Source organism: Schistocerca cancellata, chromosome 9 (genome assembly GCF_023864275.1).
Source record: "Schistocerca cancellata isolate TAMUIC-IGC-003103 chromosome 9, iqSchCanc2.1, whole genome shotgun sequence".
NCBI classification, from domain to species: Eukaryota; Metazoa; Arthropoda; class Insecta; order Orthoptera; family Acrididae; genus Schistocerca; species Schistocerca cancellata.
In genome coordinates, this window is record NC_064634.1 from 179,589,617 (window position 1) to 179,616,713 (window position 27,097).

Sequence of the window (27,097 nt, forward strand, 5' to 3'; positions counted from 1 at the left end):
GGGCCGCTGGAAGGTTCTAACACCCAGTCTCTTAAGAGGGCCCGTGCAGTCAGTCCCTCTGACTCCGGCGCTTCTTTGAACAGTCCAGTCTTAGGTAACAGAATGCATTCTGGTAATCCGAATGTGTTTCTCATTGTGAAACGGAAGGAGGGTAGTTTCGAGAAGGTTTCGCCCTTCTATATACAAAAGGGATTGGAGGGAATCTGTGGCTCCTTAAAATCGGTGAAGCGCTTACGTAATGGGACCTTGCTAGTGGAAACTTCCACTTCCCAGCAAGCAACTAACCTCCAATCTGCTAAAAGCCTTGGAGAGTATGCCATAGACACTGAACTGCACAGCACCTTGAACTACAGCAAAGGTGTTGTGACATGCCGGGATCTAGTTGACATTCCCAAGGAAGAACTGCAACGTGAGTGGGCTCCAGAAGGTATTGTTGATGTCCAACAGATAATGAAGAGGGTTGATGGCACTCTTGTCAAATCCGACTCCTTTATTCTGACCTTCAGTAGCACAAAGCTTCCTGAACATGTTAAAGCTGGCTTCCTTCGCCTTAGTGTGAGGCCTTATTTCCCGACCCCAATGCGCTGTTTCAAATGCCAGCGTTTTGGTCATACCACCTTAGGCTGTAAAGGCGAAGCGACTTGTGGAAACTGTGGTCAGGCTGCTCATGAAGGAGTTGGTTGCTCGTCTCCGGCTAAATGTATTAATTGCTCTGGGAACCACCCTGTTTGGAGTAGGGACTGCCGAATATTTTTAGAGGAACGCAAGGTCCAGGAAATAAAAACAACCAAGCGTATCCCCTATGGTGAGGCCAAGAAGATCTATAAGTCGATGCAACCTCCCACATTTGCTACATCTTTTGCATCCCTGGTTCAGAAGCCTACTCCAAAAGTCGATGCCTCAACGCAGACTGAGGTGGTGAGTGTTGGCACTAACACCTGCAGCTGTCAGTGCACTTGCAACGCAGCCAGTGTTTCAGAGCCAGTAGCCCCTACTCGAACGGCAGACAAAGGTACAGTGGCGAACTTGGGCCAGGCCCTGGCGCCTCCAACAGCTGAGGCTGTTCCCAAGCCCAGTGCGCCAATTACCACACCCACATCGGCTCCCCCAAAATCCACCAAACCACAGAAAGCTATTGTACAGCAGCAACAGCGCGTCAAATCCCGTGGTAAACCATCTGACCATGCGGATGTTGTTTTAGGTGAGGCTTCATCTGACTCTTCCCCAGAGTTGATGGAGTACGATGTATGTGTGGGGCAATCATCTCGTCCCACGCCTGCCCCTCCACCTGCTGCGGTCTCCCCGCCCCGTCGGAGAGACAGGATGAAGATGCTACCCCCAACATAGATGGCTTCCATACTCCAGTGGAACTTGCAAGGGTTCAGGACGCATGTGGAGGAACTTCGTCTACTCTCTCAGGGTAGACCACTGTGTCTCTGTCTCCAGGAGACGTATTTCCATCCATCATACACCCCTGAGATACGAGGCTACACACTCCACAAAAAGGACGACCTGCGTGGAGAGAGAGCTAGAGGTGGCGTAGGTATTTTCGTCAGGACGGACTACCACTCCTCGCCTCTCTCACTTACGACGACTTTACAGGCCGTCGCTGTGTCCGTGCACGTGCGTCATCCATTGACTGTATGTTCACTTTACTTGCCCCCAAATGATGCTCTTGATGAAGCGGCCCTCACTGACCTTCTTACCCAGCTCCCCCAGCCATTCATTATTTGTGGTGATTTTAATGCCCACAATGTGCTTTGGGGCTCTGCAATTACCTGCCCCAGGGGTAGAGCAATTGAGAGGCTTCTCCTGTCATCCTGTGCCTACTTGCTTAATGGAGGACAGAGTACTCATTTCTCCACAGCGACTGGGTCGTTCTCTGCCATTGATCTCTCGCTTTGCTCTCCAGCTCTTGCCGCCAGTGCTCACTGGGAAGTGGTCGCTGACTTGCACGGCAGTGATCATTTCCCAATCTGGATTCACCTGCCAGATGGCGTGGGCCCCGAAAGGAGACCACCACGATGGGTGCTCAGTGGAGCTGACTGGACACTTTATAGCCAATTGGCCCAATTCAAACACTGTGCGAATGTTGAGGTGTGGGTGGATCACGTCACCAAAATGGTCCACCACGCCGCTGCAGCATCCATTCCACAGTCCACAGGCCACCGGAAGAGGCCACCTGTGCCTTGGTGGAGTGCCGAATGCCGCTCTGCAATCAGGACGAGGTGTGCAGCTCTGCGTCGGTTCAAGTGTCGGCCGACTGCTGAGAATCTTGCAGCCTTTCGGGTGGCGAGGGCAAGATGTCGTCGCGTTATTCGTGAGAGCAAGAAGAGGTCATGGCAACAGTTCCTGAACACCATTAATCGTTCCACCAACAGTTCCATTGTGTGGGACACCATCAGGAGAATTTCTGGCAGAGGAGGGAGGTGCCCCATAGCTGCTGTAATGAATAGTGGCACTCTCCACACGGATCCGCGAGACATTGCCCAGACTATGGCAGTGTATTTCGCCACAGTTACTGCAGCAACCAGTCAGGATCCAGGTTTCCAGCGCCATAGAGCCGTTGCTGAGAGATGTGGTCTGGACTTCCATTCCACCTCTCATGAAGTTTACAACTGCAAATTTTCTATGTGGGAGCTGGATTCTGCGTTGTCTGGAGCTCGTGACACATCCCCTGGACACGACAGGATCCATTACAGTATGCTATGGCACCTCACATTGCGCAACAAAGAAATCCTCCTCGCACTTTTTAATGCCATTTGGGCGTCGGGTCACTTTCCTGACGCGTGGCATGAGGCAGTTTTAATCCCTTTTTTAAAACCTGGGAAAGACCGCACAAGCCCAAGTAGCTACCGTAGTATTGCCCTCACTAGTTGCATAGGGAAGACCTTGGAGCGGATGGTCAACCGCCGCCTTGTCTGGATGTTAGAATCCCGGCAACTCCTTAGTCGCTTTCAGTGTGGGTTCAGGAGGTTTCGTTCCACCTTCGATAACCTTGCCCTCCTGGAGGCGGCTATACAACAGGCTTTCCTACGCCGTCACCACCTTCTAGGTGTATTTTTCGACATCGAGAAGGCCTACGATACTACTTGGAGGCGTCTCATCCTGGAGCAGCTTCACGAATGGGGTTTTCGTGGTTGTCTTCCTCTTTTTATTCAGTCTTTCCTCTCGCCACGATATTTTAGATACCGGATTGGTGACGTCCTGTCTGATCGCTTTGAGCAGGAGAACGGTGTCCCTCAGGGTAGCGTTTTAAGTGTGACTCTCTTTGCCATCGCTATTAATAGCATTACGTCCATAGTGAAAAGTTCTGTCCAATGTTCTTTGTTTGTGGACGATTTCTCTTTGTTTTGCTCTTCTTCAAGCCTTGCAACGACAACTCGTCAGTTGCAACTTACGATTAGGCGTTTGGATGACTGGGCGCAGAAGAGTGGTTTTAAGTTTTCCACCGAGAAGTCTGTATGTGTTCTTTTTAACCGTTCTCGTTCGATTTTAACCTTTCCTGAGTTGAGGATGAGGGACACTATACTTACTTTTAAAGACACGGTGAGATTTCTGGGGCTCATTTTTGACTCGAAGCTCACGTGGTTACCTCATCTTAAAGACCTGAAACGGCGGTCACTTAAGGCTGTAAGTATTTTAAAATGTCTTAGCCACAGTACATGGGGAGCTGACAGGACTTGTCTGCTCCAGTTTTACAGGGCGTTTGTGCGATCTCGGCTCGATTATGGGTGCACGGTGTATGGGTCTGCGAGGCCTTCTTACTTAAAGTTGTTGGATGTTGTGCACCATGAAGGACTTCGGTTGGCCACTGGGGCATTCCGAACTAGCCCCATACCAAGCCTCTGTGCAGAGGCTGGTGAACCGCCACTTCATATGCGGCGACGGCTACTTACAGTGCGTCAGGCGTATAAAACTTTGTCCACACCATACACCCCTGCATACCATACCGTTGCTCAGCCTCCTCTGGCACGATTGTTTCATAACCGGCAACGTGCGACGCAGCCCTATGGGATTCGCGCACAGGATTGCCTCGGTGCGATGTCTATGGCTGATCTTCATGTTTTACGTCGCGGTTGGAGCCGATCTCCACCTTGGCTCCTCCGGAGACCCAAACTTATTTTAGATTTGACTAATTTTAGGAAAGCTGGCACACCAAATTTTACGTTCCAATCTCTGTTTTTTAACATTTTAGATGTGCATCATGGTTTCACTGTCGTTTATACTGATGGCTCCAAACAGGAGACTTTCCTTGGCTGTTCTGTGGTGTTCCCTGATCATGTTACCCGGATTCGCCTCCCTGCTGAATATACCATTTTCGCAGCGGAGCTCCACGCGATCCTGACGGCACTGGAGCAGATGCATCGTGTTCGGGGCGATCGATTTCTTCTCTGCTGCGATTCTCTTAGTGCCTTACAGTCGCTGCAGAACCTGTACCCGACTGAAGAGATGGTCCAGCTGATACATGACCAACTGTACTTGCTCCAACGGCGGGGTAAAGAGGTATCCTTCTGCTGGGTGCCTGGTCATGTCGGCATATGGGGCAATGAACAGGCTGATCGGGCTGCCAAGGAGGCCTGCAGAGAGCAGGATGTGGTCCAGTGTCCCATCCCCTTGCAGTCAGTCATCGCTGCACTCCACAGGAAGTGCATGGAGTTGTGGGAGGACGAATGGCTGGCGGTGACGGCCAATAAACTGCGGTTGGTAAAGTCAACCACTCGGCCGTGGCGTTCCTCCTGCCGGCTGCTCAGGCGGGAAGAGGTGGCGCTCACACGTCTTCGGATCGGGCACTGTCCTCTGACACATAGCTATTTATTACGGCGGGAGGATCCTCCGTTTTGTGATGCTTGTGGTGTGCCCATCTCTGTCCGGCACATTTTAACGGACTGCATTTTATACCGTGATGCAAGGGCAGAAGCACAAGTTGATGGGGATCTGCCCTATGTTTTAGCTAACGATGAGACGTGTGTGTCTAGGGTTTTTAAGTTTTGTGATGCGTCTGGACTCTGGCCTAAACTTTTAGGCTGGAGGTTTTAGTGTATTGCAGAGTGGCTGACTCCTCCCTTTTTTCCTTGCGGTCAGCCAGCCACTTCCATCTGCTACATTGTTTTAGCACCCTCTACCTTTTTCTTCCCGTGTTGTTCATGTTTTACTGTTGACGCCCTGCTTCATCCCACGCTTCGGTGTGGGTGAGCACATGTTTTTCAATGATTGTTCCCCGTGTTTTCTGTTCCGTTATATGTAAATGTTCTGAGGTTTTTTCTTGACACCCGTCTCACTATGATACTGAACGGGCGCTGAAGACCTTGCTGTCGTGCGCCCACACAACCCTTCTACTACTACTACTACTGTAAGCAGTATCTATCTTACCCTTAGTGATATATGCCTCTATACTCTTACTTTTATCCTCTAGCCATCCCTACTTAGCCATTTTGAACTTCCTGTCGAATTCATTTTTGAGACTTTTGTATTCCTTTTTACCTGCTTCATTTACTGCATTTTTATATTTTCTCCTTTCATCAATTAAATTCAGTAGCTCTTCTGTTACCCGAGGATTTCTACTAGTCCTCGGCTTTTAACTACTTGATCCTCTGCTGCTTTCACTATTTCATCTCTCAAAGCTACCCATTCTTCTTCTACTGCATTTATTTTCCCTTATCCTGTCAGTCGTTCCCTAATGCTCTCTCTACAATCTCTGGTTCTTTCAGTTTATCCAAGTCCCGTCTCCTTAAATTCCCACCTCTTTGCAGTTTCTTCAGTTTTTATCTACAGTTCATAACCAATAGATTGTGGTCAGAGTGCACACCTGCCCCTGGAAATGTCTTACAATTTAAAACCTGGTTCGCAAATCTCTGTCTTACCATGATATAATCTATCTGAAACCTTCCAGTGTCTCCAGGCCTCTTCCACATATAAACCTTATTTCATGATTCTTAAACCAAGTGTTAGCTATAATCAAGTTATGCTATGTGCAAAATTCTACCAGGCAGCATCCTCTTTCATTCCTTACCCCCATTCCATATTCACCTACTACTTTTCCTTCTCTTCCTTTTCCTGCCATCGAATTCCAGTCACCCGTGACTCTTATATTTTCGTCTCCCTTCACTATCTTAATAATTTCTTTTATCTCATCATACATTTCTTCAATGTCTTTGTCATCTGTGGAGCTAGTTGGCATATAAACTTTTACTACTGTTGTAAGTGTGGGCTTCATGTCTATCTTGGCTACAATAATGCGTTCACTGTGCTGTTTGTAGTAGCTGACCAGAGCTCCTACTCAACTGACAAGAAGTCTTGTTCCTCCTGCCACCAAACTTCACTAATTCCCACTATATCTAACTTTAACCTATCCATTTCCATTTTTTAATTTTGTAATCTACCTGCCCGATTAAGGGATCTGACATTCCACACTCTAATCTGTAGATTACTAGTTTTGTTTCTCCTGATAACGATGTCCTCCTGTCTAGTCTCCACCTGCCGGAGATTCGAATGGGGGACTATTTTACCTCAGGAATATTTCACCCAAGAGGATGCCATCACTATTTAACCATATAGTAAAGCTAAATGCCCTCAGCAAAAATTACGGTTGTAGTTTCCCCTTGCTTTCAGCCGTTCACAGTACCAGCACAGCAAGGCCGTTTTGGTTAATGTTACAGGGCCAGATCAGTAAATCATCCAGACTGTTGCCCTGCAACTACTGAAAAGGCTGCTGCCCCTCTTCAGGAACCACACATTTGTCTGTCCTCTCAACAGATACCTAGCTCCATTGTGGTTGCACCTACCGTACGGCTATCTGCATCACTGCGGCACGCAAGCCTCCCCACCAACGGCAAGGTCCTTGGTTCATGGGGGGCTTAGACTTATAAATTGCAGTAAATTAATGCTTCCTATGATGTGTAGTCTATTAAGCAAAGAATTCCTTAATGTCTCAACAAAACACCTTCCACAAAATGTCTTAACACTTAAAGATTCTATTAGGGACCAATGCTCTTCAGTGTGCTTGAAAGCTACAGATTGCTACAGAAAGAATGCAACAATGCTCAGTTAAGACAAAGAATCAGGACAGCTCCAGAGAAGGACATGTGTGTGGAGATGGATTCTTTCTCACCCGTTTATTTAAATATGACTGTTGTACAGAACTGACTGTAGGATGTTAACAGCTTCAAGTTGTGGTACAAGTTTCTTTGAGTTCTGATTCCCAACAACAAGGACTGCACATTGTTGTGAGTTTTGCTGCATACATTGTAGAGCAGCAGTTAGCATTGCTAATTGGCATGATTGTGGGCCATCAGTTGAAATCCTATCATGATCAAATATTGGTTATTTGCCTGTGTATGTATCATTTCTGGAAGATTATCAAAGCTTCTTATGTTTGTAATGTTTGTTTATTCTGGAATATTCAATGTCTGTGTAACAGCAGCACTCTCCAACCATGAAATGAGTTCTGTTGTAACTGTACATTGATGTCAGTAATAAATGCTCTTTCAGTACTAAATCTTGTACCTCGTTGATGATTCTGGTTATGCTGTGATACGTCGCCATGGCTCCAATCAGGCAATGTAAAAGCCATCACCTAGATGTACAGGAACCAGGATACATTAAGTAAATCATTTGAAAAGTTCATATATTTAGGAAACCCATGGATTCCAACCAGCATTAAGGCAGCTACATATGAGGCTCCCATCAGTGTTTTCTGGAAACCTGTGACGGTCTCCCGAATGTGATCACTATGGCATTTGTAGAAGACCACTATGACCTCACCTCTTTCATACTCCATGTAGTAAAGGAGAGATACTGCAGTTTTATGCAGCCAGAAATGTCAGACTAAGAACATATGAGATATCAGCCATGAATGTTGATAATATCCGTCAGCGGAAAATATAGAATGCTGAAGAAAGGTGTATCAGCGTTTGGCACCAAAATTCACCACCATTGGAATGCACCATGAAGAATGGATTGGCCAACTTGGACGTATGTCTCAGCTATCAATCTGGACTCGCATTTGGGAGGACGACGGTTCAATCCGATCTCCGGCCATCCTAATTTAGGTTTTCCGTGATTTCCCAAAATCGCTTCAGGCAAATGCCGGGATGGTTCCTTTGAAAGGGCACGGCCGATTTCCTTCCCCATCCTTCCCTCACCCGAGCTTGCGCTCCGTCTCTAATGACCTCGTTGTTGACGGGACATTAAACACTAATCTCCTCCTCCTCCTCCTCAGCTACCAAATGGCAATCCAGTAACTGACAAATTCATGTACAGCAAATTTCTCCGCCAAGTATAATGCCCAATAGAAAAATACACTCATGATCATAAATTAAGGATAATTGCAGAATGAGATGCCACACAACATGGCACTACACAAAACTGGCACTAATAGCATAGACACATAGGGAACACCCATGACACAGATCTGTAAGTCCACAGTATTGGTAATAAGTTGAGAAAGCTGTCCCAAAACACATGTGCTACAAAACGCCACTGTTTCCTGCGCATGTACCTCGACATCAATATGGGATATGATCACCATGCACATGTATACAGGCTGCACAACTGGTTGGCATACTCTGGATCAGTTGGTTGAGCAGCTGCTGGGGTATAGCCTCCCATTCTTGGACCAGTGCCTGTCGGAGCTCCTGAAGTGTCGTAAGGGTTTGAAGATGTGCAGCGATACGTCGACCAAGAGCATCCTAGATGTGCTTGATGGGGTTTAGGTCTGGACAACAGTCAGGCCACTCCATTCAACTGATATCTTACGTTTCAAGGCACTCCTCCACGATGGCAGCTCAGTGGGGCTGTGCGTTATCATCCATCAGGAGGAAGGTGGGACCCACTGCACCCCTGAAAAGGCAGACATACTGGCGCATAATGATGTGCCGACACACCTGACCTGTTAAGTTCCTCTGTCAAAGACATGCATGGGTGCATGTGCGCCGATCATAATCCCACCCCACATCATCAAACCATGACCTCCATATAGGTCCCTTTGAAGGACATTAAGGGGTTGGTATCTGGTTCCTGGTTCATGTCAGATGAAAACCAGGCAGAAACACTGTTCAGACTATACTTGGACTCATCCGTAAAGATAATCTGGGACCATTGTTCCAATGACCATGTACTGTGTTCTTGACACCAGGCTTTATGGGCTCTCCTGTGACCAGGGGTTAGTGGAATGCACCTTGCAGATCTCTAGGCAAATAAACCATGCCTGTTCAGTCATCTGTAGACCGTGTGTCTAGAGACAACTGTTCCAGTGGCTGCGATAAGGTGCCGAGCAAGGCTACCTGCAGTACTCCGTGGCTGTCTATGGGCACTGATGGTGGGATATCGGTCTTATTGTGGTGTTGTACACTGTGGATGTCCCATACTGTAGCGCCTGGACACGTTTCCTGCCTACTGGAATCGTTGCCATAACCTTGAGATCACAATTTGTGGCACACGGTGGGCCCGTGCTACGATCTGCTGTGTTTGACCAGCCTCCAGTCGCCCAAGTATTCTACCCCTCATAACGTCATCAATATGTGTTCTCTGAGCCATTTTCCACACACAGTCACCATTAGCATATCTGAAAATGTCTTCTCACTTACTTGCTTCACCGTACTCTGACATGCACTAACACAGCTCTGCGTATGTGGACTGCTGCCAGTGCCACCATGCGATGACCACACCACCCACCAGAGCATTGTTCACCATGTATCAGCATTATCCTTAATTTATGAGCATGAGTGTAGATATTTGGAGGTTAGATGTCAACACAGCAGTCTGTTTTCACTATGGACGCTGTGGACTTGATGTATGCTGTTGCCGAGAAAGAAGACAAGTTGTTGACAGCCACTGTGTCACCAGATGTCAACCATAACAACAGTTCTGTTGACACCATTCAACTGCAGATGATTATAGCCATCCTGTGGGATGAAGCTTATCACCATACAATGGACAAGGTCATTCCCCAACATGCCATTGCTGTTCCCCATCACTGTACCGAACTGCCAGCTGCTTTCCTAGCTCCCAAAAACTTAAGTGGAGCAACCTCTATGAAGGAGAGGCCACCATAGATGAAAATCCTCCCATATGGCATTTATCAAGTTGTCAGGAAATCTCATTGATGGCCATCCTGTCTAGGTACTGACTAAGGGGCTCCTTTTCTGTTATGTCAAATGCTTATTGTTACCAGCTATAGAATGCTATGTTCATGACAGTGATTGTTTGAATGTCACAAAGGGGAAATTCATCCAGCTGATGGGAACATGTTTTGCAAGAATAAATATCAATGACAGAACACAACCCTTTGAAACTGTTGTTTAGACAGACTGAAGTCATAATTTTATTCTTGGATGGGAGTTCTTGCAGGCATCACAGGCAGTCATAGAGTATTGAAAATCTGTGCTCTAGGTTAATGAAGCTGTTCCAACAAGTGCACGTGTTTGCCATTGAAGGTATTATCCTGCCATCATCAGTGAGATGAGTTCCAGTCATCAATGTAGATTCTCAGTCAAATTTTTGTTGATCACAAAAAGCTACCCAAGCTCACGATATAAACGCCACTGATGATCATAAGCACTTGCAGGTGTTCAGGAGAAATTTTGATCACTAACTGTAATGAGCAGCCAAAACTCAGCCTTAAAAGTACTTTCATAGGAAGAACCAAATTATTCAAAGACAGGAGAGCCATCAACGAAGAAGCATGCTCTGCTACCACTACAGACAATGCAGTGGCAGAAGTTACTGTTAAGCTGCCAGTAGGACCTGGCCTCTCTAAGAAACAATATCAGTGAGAACTACCCATTATGCACCAGTTTTCAGATACTTTCAAATCTTGAATGGAGAAAAGACACACCAAATATCCCATTATAAAGCACTGTATAAACAATGGGGTCCATCCACCAATTAGCCAGCATTTGTATAGGTTGTCTCCGACGTCTCATACAGGGTGTCTTCAACGAAAGATGCATAATTCAGGAGGAAGTCAAGATGATGTTGTAAGATGACATCACAGAACCTTCAGCAAGTCCTTGGTCCTCATCTGTAGTCTTTATGAAAAAGGAGGATGGCATGGTATGTTCCCCCGTTACCTGCTAACAACTAAACAAAATCAAAAAGAAATACATTTATCATTTGCCACACATTGATGACACCCTAGACTGTTTGAAAGGGGCAAAATATTTCACAACTGTGGACATGTAGGCAGGATACTGGCAAACTGAGGTTATTGGGGAAGATTGGGAAAAGACTGCCTTCATAATGTGTCATGGGTCCGTGATTTCAAAGTTATGCTGCTGAGTCTATGTAATTCTCCAGCCACCTCCAAGTGTATGATGAGCAACTTGCTTTGACACCTTAAATAGATTACATCTCTTTGCTGTCTGGATGACACTGTCATTTTTTGAAGACATTTGAAGAACATCTGACATCTGTGTTGTAGTATTTTGAGACTGCAGGTCTCTGCCAGCGTCCAAAAAAAGTACCTTTTTGTCACTCAAGAAACAAAAATTTAGGATTATCTGGTTAATTACAGGAGTCTGTCCTGATGCAGAGAAAAGAAGACCAGTCACTAATTTTTTGAGCCCTCGTCATGTTTGTGACGTGAGAAGTTTTGTTGGAATGTGTTCGTGCTACTGGTGATTCATAAAGGGCTTATCTACCAAGGCATGTTCCTTGCAAGAACTACTACAGGGAGACACCAAATTTTCCTGGAACAAAGTGCATAAAAGATCTTTCCTTGTTCTTAGGAAGTGCTAACTTCCTCCCCAGCCCAGCACTGCATGGTGAAAATTCTGAGACAGAACTTGACACTGATGCTAGCAGATACGGGATAGATGCAGTTCTGGTACAAATATAGGAAGTTGCTGAAAAAGTGATAGCATTTATTCACAGAGTATTCTACAATCCTGAGATGAACTACTCTACAATTGAAGAAGTGTGCCTTGCAATTATTTTGGCCATCAACAAGTTCTGTCCATATTCACCGTGTGATGGACCACAATTCTCTATGCTGGGTCAACTGGCGAGTTGAGCACTGACGCTTCAGGAGGATTAGGTCACAGTGGTATGCAAAAATGGACACAAATGTGAGGAGCCCAATTGTCTTTGAAGGAATTCTTTGGTGAACGACAGCAGCATGGACAAAGTCTCAGACGTCACTGCATTAAATGACACTACTGAGGGAAGATTCAACATAGCTGAAAACCATAGAGGCATTGAAGGAGGAGGAACTGACCAAAGGATAATTCCAAGTAATAAAGGGAACTTTCTGATATGTAATTATTATATAGAGAATTATTATGTAACAATACACAAATATTACAGATGAGTGAAAATACTTTACCAATAATAACTGGACAAGTGTAAGTATGGCTTGCATACTGATATTTCTGTACAAACTTCATTTGTATACAGGGTGATTTTTTCCACTGTGGAACTCTAAGGATCGATCGATGGAGGATACGTAACAAAAAGGGTCTAATGAACTTATGTCTTATGGTTTCCATGCTAGAGACCATTTATTCAGTCATACTTTGTCACAGAGATGTAGTCTAAATTGCACTGTACCATGCAGCCACAGTCACGGTATCCATGGTTTCCTCCCAGAGGGTGCTACTGTTCCTCATACATCATGCTCTAATGCCCTCTCCTGCCATAGTAATTGGTAATATTGTGTCCGATTCACTTCTCTTGCTGACTCACCTTTTAGTGGTTGTGATACAGCATTGTACACAATGGGTCTGTATTCAAATTGAAAGCTTGGCAACATGGTGTTTACTTACAGAAAGGCAGATGGCAAGGTTGTATCAGGAGACCTGTCCACACAAACAACAATCACAGTATTCAATGTTTGCAAAAGTGTTTCACCATTTGTCTGAGACGGTCATTTCAGAAAGCAGGAAATCGTGAAGGATGTACCCAAAATATTTGGACACCAGACATGGAGGAAAATGTGATTAACACTGTGGAAGATGACCACAGTTGGCCTGACAGTACAAAGTAAACATTGTGAGCAGTTTTGTTGTAGGTTTCTTTACAAGGCAACCATGATTCCGAGATTTGTGTCATCTATCCTATTCACGGATGAGATGAGGCCACCTTTATGTGGACTAGTATCCTCAACTTTCATAACAGTCATCTATAGGATAGTATGCAGTATCCCCATAATATGGTGACAGCAAAACATCAGCATCAGTGCAACCACAATGTGTCCCAATGTGTGGGCTGGGGTAATTGGCAACCGTATTTTGGGACCAGTCTTCCTTCCACGTTGCCTAACAGTCCACAACTATTGGTGTTTCTTGTGGGTGACTTTGCCTCCCCTGCTGGAAGAAGTGCCATTGATGATTCGAAAAGTCATGTGGCTGCTACATGATGGTGCTGCAGCCCACTTTGCCGTTAACATCTGGACACATCTCTGTCATGTCTTTTGTGGTCAACAGATCAGGTGAGGGGTCCAGTTGCATGACCTGCTCATTTACTGGATCTCAATCCATATGATTCCTGATTATGGTGCCATCTCAGAAGTGTCATGCATACAGAGCCCATTCCAGATGTGGAGACACTAGAGCAGCGTGTTCATGCTGCCTTTGAGAGTGTTTGGATGCAGCCTGGCTGATGTGAATGTGCGAGACAACATGCTTTGACATATACACATTTCCTTTGAGGCACATGGAAACCATTTTTAACACATACTGTAACTGTGGCTGCATGATACAGCGCCTATTAAACCACAACCTCTTTAACAATGTATGATTGAATAAATGGTCTCTAGCATGGAAACCATGCATTTATGGACATAACTTCATTAGACCTTTTTTGTTCTGCATCCTGTCATCGATCAATGCCTAGAGTTTGTACATTCTGGGAAAAATCACCCTCTACTCAGGTAATTCATTTTCAGGTTTTGATGAGTGAGTTTGTGAGAATCAATATGTGTGACATAAATGACCGTATCTTTTTATTTCATTGACTTAGAAGTAAATTTCAACTTGATACCTGTTCCTGAGCAAAAGCAGCTTAACAGATAGACACACAGACAGACATATGGACAGACAGACAACAAATGGGAAAAAAATTATGTGAAATAATTACAGATTAACAGTTTTTGGATTGTTTCCTTTACTTCTTCACTGAAACTTTGCTTCTCATCAAATTTCATGATTCTAGACCAACAGGAAGGGATGGAGGCCAGGCACATCATGAAAACAAAGGAAATGTTGCTTCACACCTGTGCAGTTCAGAAAAGCTGGTGTTGGTAGGAAGGACCACATGGTCCAGACTGTGGAGAAATTTTTGAAGTAAAGTACATTGTGTTGGGCAGCATGTTCAGCAATTGGATGACCCAGCTGTCTCTTGGCCACATTTTGTCAGTGCGTATTCATGTGGACAGACAGCTTGTTAGTTGTCATGGCTGTTTTCACAGGTATCCCTGCCTATATTAGAAAATAGATGCCTGTGACAGGTCTGTAGTAGTTAGAGGATTGTGGGACAGTCTTGCATCTAGTTCTATTGCAGGGATATGGGTCTTGAGGCAAGGGGTTGGGAGCAGAAGTGGATTTGGTATGATCAAGGATATGACAAATGTTCACTGGATGGTGGAGTACCACTGTGAGAGTGGTGGGAAGGATATTGGCAGGATATACCTCATTTCAGGGCATGACAAGAAGGTAGTTGAAACACTGATGGATAACACAATTTACTTGCTCCAGTTGTGAGAGGAGTGCTCCTTTATGGCCAGATGGTGGGTATGAGGGAGGTGGTAGGTAACAGGAGAGACAGGGCATCTGATACCTGTTTCCAAACAAGGTTGTTAGGGCAACTTCAGTATGTGAAGGCCTCAGTGAGATCTTCAGCACATTTGTAGAGGGGATGCTCCTTACTACATATGTGACAGCCATGGGTGGCTAGGTTGTATGAAAGGGACTTCTTGTTATGATGTGGGTGGCAGCAGTTGTTGAGGTGGAGGTATTGCAGCAGGTGGTTAGTAGGTTTGATGTGGATAGAGTTCAAGGGGGATAAGGTAAAGCGAACAAGAGGGGGGGAGTGGTGTTGAGATTCTGAAAGAATGTGGATAGGATGTCCCCACCCTTGGCCAAGATAGTGGTCACCTACAAACAAATCATGGTACAGCAGTAGGCACATACCAGGCACCATTAATAATTGATAACAGACTGTGGAATTATATCTCATGCAGCATGCACTTAGGTCTCTTGAGTCATGCCATAGCGCATGTTCAATGACTGTCTGCTACATATCCCTATTGCAGAGAGTTCTTTTATGCCATTCCATGTGCCTAGCCAGTGTAGCTGTGTTCATTCCTATAGCAAATACTGCACAGTGGACACAAGTTACTTAATTAACAACATGTGTAGTTTTTAAAGTTTCTCTGCATTTGAAATTGTATAATTACCAGTGGTGAGATTGAAAGGGGGGGGGGGGGGGACAGGGTTCACAGCAGGAATTATTGCAGGCTTAGCAATATTAGTGTAGGGGTAATGGATTGGAGTACAACGGAAGGCAACCAAGTATGGAGTGAGGAGAATATCAGAGAGAAAGGATCTCATTTCTGTGTTTTCCTTGAAAAAGCCAAAGCTGTAGCAGATTAGAGTGTTGGGTATTGTGTGAGAGGAGGGATGTTTTGAGTTTTTGGAATTGGGAGTTGGTAAGAGGAGAATACTGTCCAGAAGAATAATTTCTGTTTGTTAGTTGTTTAGGGCAGATATGTTTGCTGTGGTGCTTATGCTGTTGGGAAAGAAGATTTGATGTGGACATAGTGGCATCTGTCAAAGTATAGGCTTGTCGGTTGGTTTCTTATGCACTGCGTTTTGGAATTGGGTTCCAGTCATGAAGAAGTCAAGACTTTGAAAATAGCCAGGTGAATTTAAGCTGTGAAAAGAAGTTATTCTTTTGTAGAAACTAGAGTAGTTCTTCCTCATCATGAGTCCAGACCACAGATATGTCATGATAAATCTGTACCAAGACAGGAGGCCCAGCTTGTGAGTCATGAGGAATCCCTCTCCCATGCTGTCTATGGGAAGATTGGCACAGGATATTATGATCAAGGTTCCCATATCTGTTACCTGCATTTATTTGTAGGTTCCAAACTCCTAAGTGAAGTCATTATAGGTAAAGGTGAAGTTGAGTAGGGGGACAATAAGTGAGGGTTTACGAAGACTTTCAGGTGTTTGTTGGGAGAGGTAGGTTCTAGAGACGAAGTCTGCATGTATGTGGGATGTTGGTGTAAAGAGTGGTCACATCAGAAGTGTCAGCAAAGGTTTCAGATGGGAGAAGAGTCGGAACCAATTTTGATACATGTCAGGAACTGATTAGTATCTCTTATGTAGAAAGGTCTATGTGATGGGTTGGAGGTGCTGATCAACCAGGGCTAAGGTGTATTCTATTACAAGCTTTAAAGCCTGCTACTATGATGCAGCTGGAATGGTTGTTTTTATGTACTTTGTGAAGTTGGGAGAATGTGAGGGAGGGGGTTGTGCATGGATTCACCATGTGATTAATATTGTTTATGTCATTTATCACTGTATATTCAAAATTGGCACCTCATTTTGTTGTTTTAGTGTCTCATCAAATGTGCTGACAACATGTAAGTGTTTCTTAGTAAAGAAGATAAAATACGTTTTGAAAATATTATTTCATTGAATCTTTTACAATTTATCTTCAGATGTGGTTTATACTGGTTCATATTTTATGTTTATTGAATTGTACTTACCACTTAGCTTTCTGAAACACCTTTGTCAGAGGTATTTTGAAGTTAACAAGACATAGAAATGAGTGTCAGGGCACAAGTGGGATTTATGTGTAACAATGAGTGTCCTTCCCATGCATGATTGAAAATACAAAAAAAAAAAAAAAAAATGTTCGTGAGATTTATTTAAGGGTATTCATTTTGTTCCTGTACTTTTGTTGTTGTAATTTGATAATAATAATAGTAAATGGCCTCTTTTCTGTTTTTGTGTTCAGATATTGCCCTTGCAATCTATGTTGAAACTGCTGTGGTTTCTTGTTCGTGTTTCAGCATGCGGAGGTGTTATGTCTTCTCCTGGAATAATCAAGTCTCCTTGGTCAATGCAACAACCAGATGATTATGCAATGCTGAACTGTACATGGCAAATTCTTGCACCAGCAAATAAAATCGTTGTTCTTAGGTAGGAAAGCTGCAAAATTTGAATTAAAACTAGCTGTATATATTATTAATTTTGAGTTAAACAGTCCAATATATGTGAGGTTTGAAACATAAAAGGCTATGGATGTGGATCATTCCACAGATGAGGCAGCCACTAGTATGTGCTGACAGAATAAATTTTTCATTCAGATCTCTGTGTGAAATTGAAGCCCCTTTAAAGCAAAGTATTTGTTCTTCATTTTACATTTTCTGTGGAGCCAAAAGTACTACAAAAGCTATTACTTTAAACAAATATTATTGTCATCTCCACTGTAACTGACCCACTTTCCTTGTGTGGTTGTGTGAACCTAGTCTGTGGCATTTTTTGGGCATTTAAGTGTCAACTTCATGATAAGCTGTAAGTGAATATTTTTTGGTCTTTATAGCTGACATTAAGAGTTATCTTATGACTGGATGAATAGTGAGTTTGTGGTTTGTATTAGATACCCTTATTTAATAATTCGTTGTTTTGTTACTTTGGTAACAATTACTGCAGAAAACTGACTGCTTTGTTCAGCTGAAAACAAACAATGGCATCAAGTGCCCAGCATACTTTTTTCTCTGAGCAGAAGGTGTCATTTGCTGACCTTGAACAATTATAACAAATCATTATATAGCCGCATGAAAATTCTCAATATTCAGCTGAACAGATAATGAAAGAAAGTTTTGATAAATTAAAACTGTTTTGCCTGCTGTATGGTGAAGTCGGTATGTACTTTTCAATAGGTACCATGGAGAAGTAATTGCATTTTGAAGTTTTGTGCCCATATTAAACTATATATAATTACACAAATTTTAAAATGTCATATTGTAATTCACCATTGTACAGAGTGCAGACTGACAGGTGCTGCAGTCTCATAAACAAGCTATTTTCTGAATTTGACTCATTATGTTTTTCCGTACAATTCTTCTCTTGGTGTGAATCATGACATACAATATGCATAAAAATTACGGTAAAACACTAGGCTGCCAGATATCGAAAGGTTCAATATTTTCAGTTTAGCATATTCAGCCATTGCTGTTGTTATTAAAATACGATTGACACATTGCTTTATGCCTACATTTTATTCGTAACACACCAGCATTTCTAGTAATGTATGCTCTTCCTATGCAAAATCTTTCATTGCAACCCATTTTTTCTTGCTAGTGCCCAGACATTGTAGTCTAAATTAAGACACAGATTTGTGATGACAACATTTGGTTTCTTTAGCTTCTTTATGCTAAATAGTTCATTGCTGATAGTTAATGAGATAGCTGTCAGATTAGTTATGCTAGTGCCTAAGTCTTCTGTGCCATAGTATAGTTTGTATCTCTTTTAGTGTCAGTTACAATAATGAGAATTAACAGAAAAGGCCACTCACCTCCATCTCCACAGCTAAATATCTTTTATCTGTAGATGAATATTACTTTCCTGATTTTATGTGTGTTCTCTATACTTTCTGCTGCCTGATTGCCCCTTTAGCTAACTCTTCTTGGTTTATCTTACATTTTTGAACTAATCGACTACCAAAATCACTTTACCAACTTTAAGAAACTGGGAAATTATATTTCGAAAGATTTTTATAATGCTTGTGCCAAACTATCTGAATTTTGGCACGAGATTTTGCAAGACATCTACAAACTGAATGGAAATCAGAAATTGTGGTCTCCCTCAACGTGACTTGAACAAAAAGGTGACCTTCCATGACTCCATTTAAGATTCATCATCATCAGTTTTCTGCTATATTAGCAGGTCCTTTGCCTCTCCATTTTCTGCGATCCATTGCTTCCTTCTTAAGGCTGCTGTATGTTGTATCATCCATCACATCATCCAGTATCTGAAATCTCCTTTCCTCACTTCCTTTTCCCTTCTACATAACCTTCTAAAACTGTTTTTATCAGTCCATCATTCTTTCTTAAATATGCCCAATCCAATTTCTTTTTCTTCTTTTTATTACATCTAGTAACCGTCTTTCTCTTCCACTCTTCTCAGTACCTCTTCATTTTTTACTCTGTCCATCCAACTTATTCTTTCCATCCTCCACCATGTCCACATCTCAAAAGCCTCCAGCCTTTCTCTGTCTTTCTTCCTCAAAGTCCATGTTTCAGCACCATACAGGAGTACACTCCATACAAGACATTTTATGAGACTCTTCCTGAGTTCTCTGTTCAGACCGCTGCAGAAAATTCTCTTTTTCCTATAAAATGCCTCTTTTTGCCATTGCTATCCTTGTTTTAATTTCTGTGGTGCACTTCCAGTCGGTGTCTATCCTGCTTCCAAGATACTTAAAATTTTGCACCTGTTCTAATATTACTCCATTCAGCATAATTTTTATTTATTTATTTCCTCCTTCTGAAAGTATTTGTATGGAGTGTAGCCTTGTATATAAGTGAAACATGGATGATAAATAGTTTGGACAAGAAGAGAATAGAAGCTTTCAAAATGTGGTGCTACAGAAGAATGCTGAAGATTAGATGGGTAGATCACATAACTAACGAGGAGGTATTGAATAGTGTGGTGTCACCGCCAGACACCACACTTGCTAGATGGTAGCCTTTAAATCGGCCGCGGTCCGTTAGTATACATCGGACCCGCGTGTCACCACTATCAGTGATTGCAGACCGAGCGCCGCCACACGGCAGGTCTAGAGAGACTTCCTAGCACTCGCCCCAGTTGTACAGCCGACTTTGCTAGTGATGGTTCACTGACAAAATACGCTCTCATTTGCCGAGACGATAGTTAGCATAGCCTTCAGCTACGTCATTTGCTATGACCTAGCAAGGCGCCATTACCAGTTACTATTGATGCTGTAAAACATGTACCGTCAAGAGCGATGTTCACCAATTATGGATTAAAGCTAAGTATTCCAGCAGCTACGTACGTCTTTTGCTAGTCTCATTTCCTTGACCTGTTCCAGACCTCACGCCAGCCTGCATGAGCTAAAACACGTGCCTTTCGGCTTCCTGTCATAGTGGGTTGGCTCTCTTGCCAATCCACAACAAATAGAATTGGGGAGAAGAGGAGTTTGTGGCACAACTTGACAAGAAGAAGGGACCGGTTGGTAGGACATGTTCTGAGGCATCAAGGGATCACAAATTTAGCATTGGAGGGCAGCTTGGAGGGTAAAAATCATAGAGGGAGACCAAGAGATGAATACACTAAGCAGATTCAGAAGGATGTAGGTTGCAGTAAGTACTGGGAGATGAAGAAGCTTGCACAGGATAGAGTAGCATGGAGAGCTGCATCAAACCAGTCTCAGGACTGAAGACAACAACAACAACAACAACAAAATATTTCCTCCTAGTGCCAATATTTTGTTTTCTTTGTGTTAATTTTCATTCCATAATTTTTTTTCCGTTAGCTTCAATGGTATCCACCAAATCCTGTAATTCTTTTTTCCCTGTGGCTAGAAGGACCATGTCATCAGCAAACCTCAAACACTTTACTCTCCTTCCTCCAATTTCTGTTCCTTTGTCATCCAATGAGCATTGGCCAATCATTATTTTACTTTAAACAACAATTCATAGCACCTTGTTGAAAATTTTTTTTGAAATGTACATTGTTACCATGAAATCAACTTCTGGTTTCATAATGAGATTGGTAAAACTCTTCAAGGTTTTATGGAATGTGTCAGTATAGTCCATGAGTGCTCTTACAGCAGTGAAAATTTGTGCTTTGTGCCTGTGTGGAAGTAAATAACAGAGAAATCAGTGAGACAACTGTTTGAAAATGTGCATATATACAGGTATAGGGATACGGCACAGGTATGAAGTGTGATCAAAAAGTAGTGGTAATTTGTTAATTCCAAAGGCTTTAAATACCCAAATTTCAATTTTTTTTATCTTCTGGATACAGTTGTTCCTAATGTATGTTTGCTTTTTTCAGCTGTTTCGAGTATTAAGCTTACTGTTGACAATTGAAAAGTCTAAACATGTTTTTGAGTGCTTAGTGAATTTTTAATTTAAAAAAAAGATGGATCAAAGAATCAGAATTAAATTTTGCTTGAAAAATGGAGTAAGGTCCAGCACTGAATTCCAAATGTTGACTATGGCTTTTTGTGAGTTTACTATAAGTAAGATAAGAGTTTACAAATGGCATAAACATTTCAAAGAGGGTTGAGAAGGCGTTGAAGATGACAACCACCCTGGGTCCCCTAGTAAATCAATTAACTGATGACATTGCAGAAGAAGTAAGCAAAATGGTAGTGGAAAATCACTGAATCACCATCAGAGAGGTTGCTGATGATGTTGACATATCCTTTGGCTCATGCCAAACAATTTTTAGGATGTTGTGGGCATGAAACATCTAGCACCAAAGTTAGTTCCCATTCAGAAGTTGTTGAATGAAGTCAACAATGATCTAGAACTTCTAAAGAAGATTATAACAGGTGACAAAACATGGTTTTATGACATGGAATCCAAGATTCAATCGTCCCAATGGAAACTTCCTGAAGAGCCGGGGGGGATTGACAAGTTCGATAACATGTGAAGGGTCTTTTCACACTTTTCTTCGATTACAATGCAATACTGCATCATGAGTTTCTGCCTTATGATCGTATGATCAATAAGGAATACTACCTGGAAGTTATGTGCCTTTTGCATGAAGCGATCCAAAGGAAACATCCAAAATTGTGGCAAAACTGATCGTGGAAATTGCAACATGATCAAGCTCCCACTCATGTCAAGGCTTGTTCATGATTTTTTTGGCAAAAAAACAAAACTGTTTTGTTGCCTCAGCCAACATGTTTTTTTAGGGACTGAATAGCACAATGAAAAGTGAGTTCCAGAAGTGCTTCCAAGATTGGATAAAGGCCTGGCTCAAATGTAGCCTTGGTACAAGTGTATTATATGAGGGAGATTACTTTGAAGAGGACAGAGTTGATGTTGAAGAAAAAATTAAAATTAATTAAGAAAAAAAATTTCTGTTACCTTTTTATTGCACCTTCTAAAGCTGTTCACCATAAGATCAATAGGTGTCAGGAGCATGCTTACAAGCTACAAGCTCAGAGTTGATGACAGTGTGCTTTAGGCCTTATTTTTCTCTGCCCCTCAGTTACAGTGATGACTATGCTCAAGAACTGATTATTCCTGGAATTTGATGTACTATTGTATAGAGTCACAAAGAAAATCACTTTCATAATAATAGGAGGCAACTTAAATGTAGATATGCTGAAGGGCAATGGATATACAAGAAGTTGTCATTATATTATAAAGACGTACAATCTCCAGTTTCCTGTAAAAAATACAACCTGCACAAACACATCAAGCACATTAATAGACTGTATTCTTTCAAATGTGCCCACTGACAGACCAAAACTTCAGACTATGAATACTTTTGGCACAGACTATTTTAGATAAACAATTGAACTACAACATGATATAAAGAATGACAACAACATGGTTTACAAACTTAGACAAGCTAAACCAGGCAATTAAGTAGGCTAGAATTCTTGTTAAAATGAAAAAATGGAAGTTGTGCTAATGTAGAGGTCAGTGTAGAAGCAGGCTAGGAAACTTCATACAGAGTAAATTTTCTACAAATACATGAATGAAATGACGATGATTAATTGTGTAATGATGTTTATGTTCTCACAGTTATTTGTTGTTTAGTATAGTTATTCAGAGAAATCTAGTAGCATTATTTCTTCTAAATCTATTTTGTATAAAATTGCTACATCCAGAGTTTATATTTGTAGAAGTAATAATAGATTAGTTATTGCAATATGATTGGGGTACAGAAGTATGCCATGCACAGAAGCAAACAATGCAATTCTGTGTTTACAGAATCAATAAGCCAGTGTCCCGTCCAACTGTTTATTCTCAAAATTTACAAATAATATTAGTTGTTTCGGCTCATACGCAAAGGAGCATTTATGTCTATAGTTGATGCTATTGTAGGGACTTGTGCTACTTAAATGTGCAGAGACAGTGAAAGTACTAAATATTCTGTGTGTCTATATTCTGTTATGTATTTATGGCATTACTTTTTTCTCTGATTACACCTTGCTCCTTACTGACTAATGTAACTAGCACTACGAATAGCACACATCCAGTAATCAACATGTATTTGATCAGACTACGATATATTTGGTCACCCTGACATGATATGAACATGTTAGTACAACTGCACCAGCTTCGACATTCCTAGTTGCGGCAGAAAATAGATGTGTGTTACTGCTGTGCCAGCCACACCTGGTTTATTTTCACAGAAAAATGAACACTGCAACAGATATTACCAAGCTAGCACAGAGTTGTGGGATGATTGTAACGATCATGATAAAACCACTGCCCGTCCGGCAGCACATGAATTTGTGCAGCTAGAGAGTCAGTTCATTTTAGCGCGAGTTTCTTCAGATGAAGTGAAGTATAATTATGTGGTTGCAGCAGTAGTGGAAGACTTGGCCACTAAGGTGCAAGATATCCTTGTGACACCATCAAAGGCGGAACAGTATGCTGCTATGAAGAATAGTCTGATTACATGCCTGTCAATCAGGAGCAAAATGCCTTGAAAACTCCTATGGGTGGAAGAACTAGGAGACGGCACGCTATCGCAGCTCCTATGGTGTCTACACACACTAGCCCAGCAACACATCCAGTGATGATGTGTTACATAATATCTCGTTTCCAAGTTTACCTGCTGATGCATAGGGAATTCTAAATGCATTAGCACAAACAGCAGATAAGATTGCAGAGACGTAGCCCGTAATGAGTGTAGCGACACTGGTGATACAGCAGGATAACACAACTACAGTGACTTTAGCATTGTTGCAGTCTCATCAGAACTAACTACACAGGTTGCCACATTGCAAACAGCATATACCGAACAATGGCCATATTGACACTTGTTGAGAAGTCATAACCATTTGCCTGCAACTCAAACACCCGCTGGTATCATAAAAAGTTTGATAAGGATGCACGAAAATGGACACCACCATGTAAATGGAAGAATGACAGAATCTGTGGCAGCTACAGCTATCACCATTAGTAACATGCAACGATTATTCATCATAGATCAAAGCATAAAGGTGCAATGAATATTTAGTTGACACAGCAGCTGAAGTGTCCATGTATGCAGCAAATAAATTACTGTGTCACAGCTGTGATGATTATCACTTATACACCGCTGATGACTTGAAGATTAAGACCTGTGGATGAGTTACATTAATACTCAATCTTGGTCTCCATCGAATGTTTGAATAGCAGTTCACAGTGGCCGACATCTCAGAATCAATCTTGGGGGCACATTTCCTGTCTTTCGATGTTTTGGTTCCTGACTTGTGATGGCAGTGTTTAAGCGTTGCAAATCTAAAGGTTCAAGGGAAGGTCAAATACACTGCTACCATGACAGTACGTGTAATTGCTGAGGATATGCAGTACACGCAACTATTGAAGGATTTTCCGGAAGTTAAGAGGCAGTCACCTAGCCTACCACCAGTCAAGTATACAGTGCACCACATTCTCACCACACCAGGTCCGCCTACCTACAACCATCCTAAGCTTCTGGCACCTGAAAAGCTAAAAATAGTCAAACAGGGATTTCGCAGTGTGTTAGTATAAGGCATATGTCTAACTTCAAGTTGCAGCTGGGCAGGCCAGTTGCAAAAAAAAAAAAAAAAAAAGGCTCTGAGCACTATGGGACTTAACATCTATGGTCATCAGTCCCCTAGAACGTAGAACTACTTAAACCTAACTAACCTAAGGACATCACACAACACCCAGTCATCACGAGGCAGAGAAAATCCCTGACCCCGCCAGGAATCGAACCCGGGAACCCGGGCGCGGGAAGCGAGAACGCTACCGCATGACCACGAGCTGCAGACAAGCCAATTGCATCTCATAAGAATAATAATAATAATAATGATGATGAAGAGTAATGATTAGTATCCATACAGTGACTACTGCTAGTTAATCACAAGGAACATTCCAGACCAGTATCCCGTGCCACATATAGAAGAATTCTACAGTGATGTGCACGGTAAGACAATCGTTTCCATGATCAACTTAGTAGACACACATTACCAGATACTTGTCCGCCCCCATTAGCTGAATGGTCAGCGTGGCAGAATGCCATGCCAAGGGGCCCGAGTTCAATTCCCAGCTGAGGCAGAAGATTTTCTCTGCTCAGGGTCTGGGTGTTGTGTTGTGCTCATCATCATTCATCCCCATCTCCAATGCAAAAGTTGCCCAATGTGGCGTCGAATGGAATAAGTACTTGCTCTCGGTAGCCGAACTTCCCCGAATGGGGGACTCCTGGCCTCCAGTGCCATACGCTCATTTCCATTCCCACCAGATACCTGTAGCCACAGAAGATGTCCCTAAAACAGCTGTCACTACACATTTTCTACTGTTTGAGTTTGTGACACTGCTGTTAAGTATCTGTATTGCAGCACAAACATTCCAGTGTTTCATGGATGAGGTCACACAATACTTTGATTTCTGCTACATCTGCATAGATAATTTTTCATAACATTGACACCTGAGGGTGAACATTTACAGCATTTAACTCTGTTGTTCAACCATTTATGCATACATGTTCTAGTAATAAACCTTTCAAAATGTATTTTTGCGGCAACAGAAGTTCATTTGTTCATTTCCTGGGATACACCGTAGATGGAAATGGCATTACATCACAATAATGGACTGATTCACCAGGTAGCCAGAAGCATTCCCAGTGACAGAGATCACAATGGAGGTGGTAGTGCGGACATTCCTTCAACTGTGGATCGCTCTGTTTGACGTCCTTTATGCATTACTAATGACCTAGGACATCAGTTTGAGGTGTATCTTTTCAAAGCACTGGCAATGTTACTAGCTATTAAATGCATACGCACCATGACCTGCAGCAAATCGCATGGTTGAGTGCCTACATCAGCATCTGAAGTCAGGTCTGCAGTGTCATGCTGCACAAAAGTGGACTGAGGCACTGCCTCTTGTTCTCCTTGGGCTGCGAACATTTTTCAAGATAGATCTTACAGCCACTGCAGCTGAACTCATCTATTGTCAAACATTACGATTCCTGGCAGAATTCATGCATGATAGAACAGATAACAACATAGCATTGTTAGATTTTGCTATTAAACTGAGAGCACATGTACACTAGCTTCAGCCCATCATTGCCAGAGAGCAAACTGGATAATGTCCATTGATTTTCACAGACTTAGACAACTACGCACATGTATTTTTACTCAGTGACTCTGTTTTCAAACCAATTCAACCACCGTATGAGGGACCATACGCACTAAAGTAGAGGCAGCAACACGTTCACAGTTGGTGTTCTTGGTGTGCCACCTACAGTTGTCCTTGACCAGATCAAGGTTGCATTTCTTGATGTGTAAGATGCCACTAAAAAACTGGCACCACCAGATATGAAAAGTGAAGATGTCACAACTGAAGATCCATCTCCATGCCACCTTTCTGACACACCACGACAGACACTGGATGTTACCATGCTGAAGACAATGCCAAGCTTACTCACCCCTCAACCAAATATCCCTGGATTCAAGAATGCTGTAACAACACATTCTGGGCATCATGTCAGCTTCAACATGAAATACTGTTGACACAGAGGAGGGGCAAAATCATATAGTGACTCACACTTCTTGAGTGAACGTGCAGACACTGTGAAAGAATATGAATAGTCTGTGTGTCTTTTCTGTTATGCTTTCTTTGATGTTACTTCTTTCTCTGATTACTGCTGATTCTTATTGAGAGTGTAACTAGGACTATCTTGTCTGAAAATCTGTTTCTTTCTCCTGTCATATCTTTCTCATGGCAGGGCATTAGGTGTCTTCCTTAGTATCTGAAGTTGTTTCACTCAACATGGGAAATTCTTCCATTAACCATATTTATGAGAATTTTTGATGCATCATGCCCACTGTTTAACAACATGGTTGAGTCATTTAAGATCACACTCCTGCAGTCACTATCTTTTATTGACTTTTGGCCACTGGTAAG

At 42.6% G+C, this 27,097-nt stretch overlaps 1 protein-coding gene across 1 annotated transcript in view; it reads left to right on the forward strand.

Annotated features, from left to right (window-relative positions):
• Positions 1-27,097, forward strand: part of LOC126100451 (cubilin) — a 771,806-nt gene that overhangs the window by 642,190 nt on the left and 102,519 nt on the right. Inside the window, exon 54 of the mRNA XM_049911056.1 lies at positions 17,018-17,147. Coding sequence (XP_049767013.1) covers positions 17,018-17,147 — 130 coding nt within the window. The remainder of the gene's footprint in view (positions 1-17,017; positions 17,148-27,097) is intronic.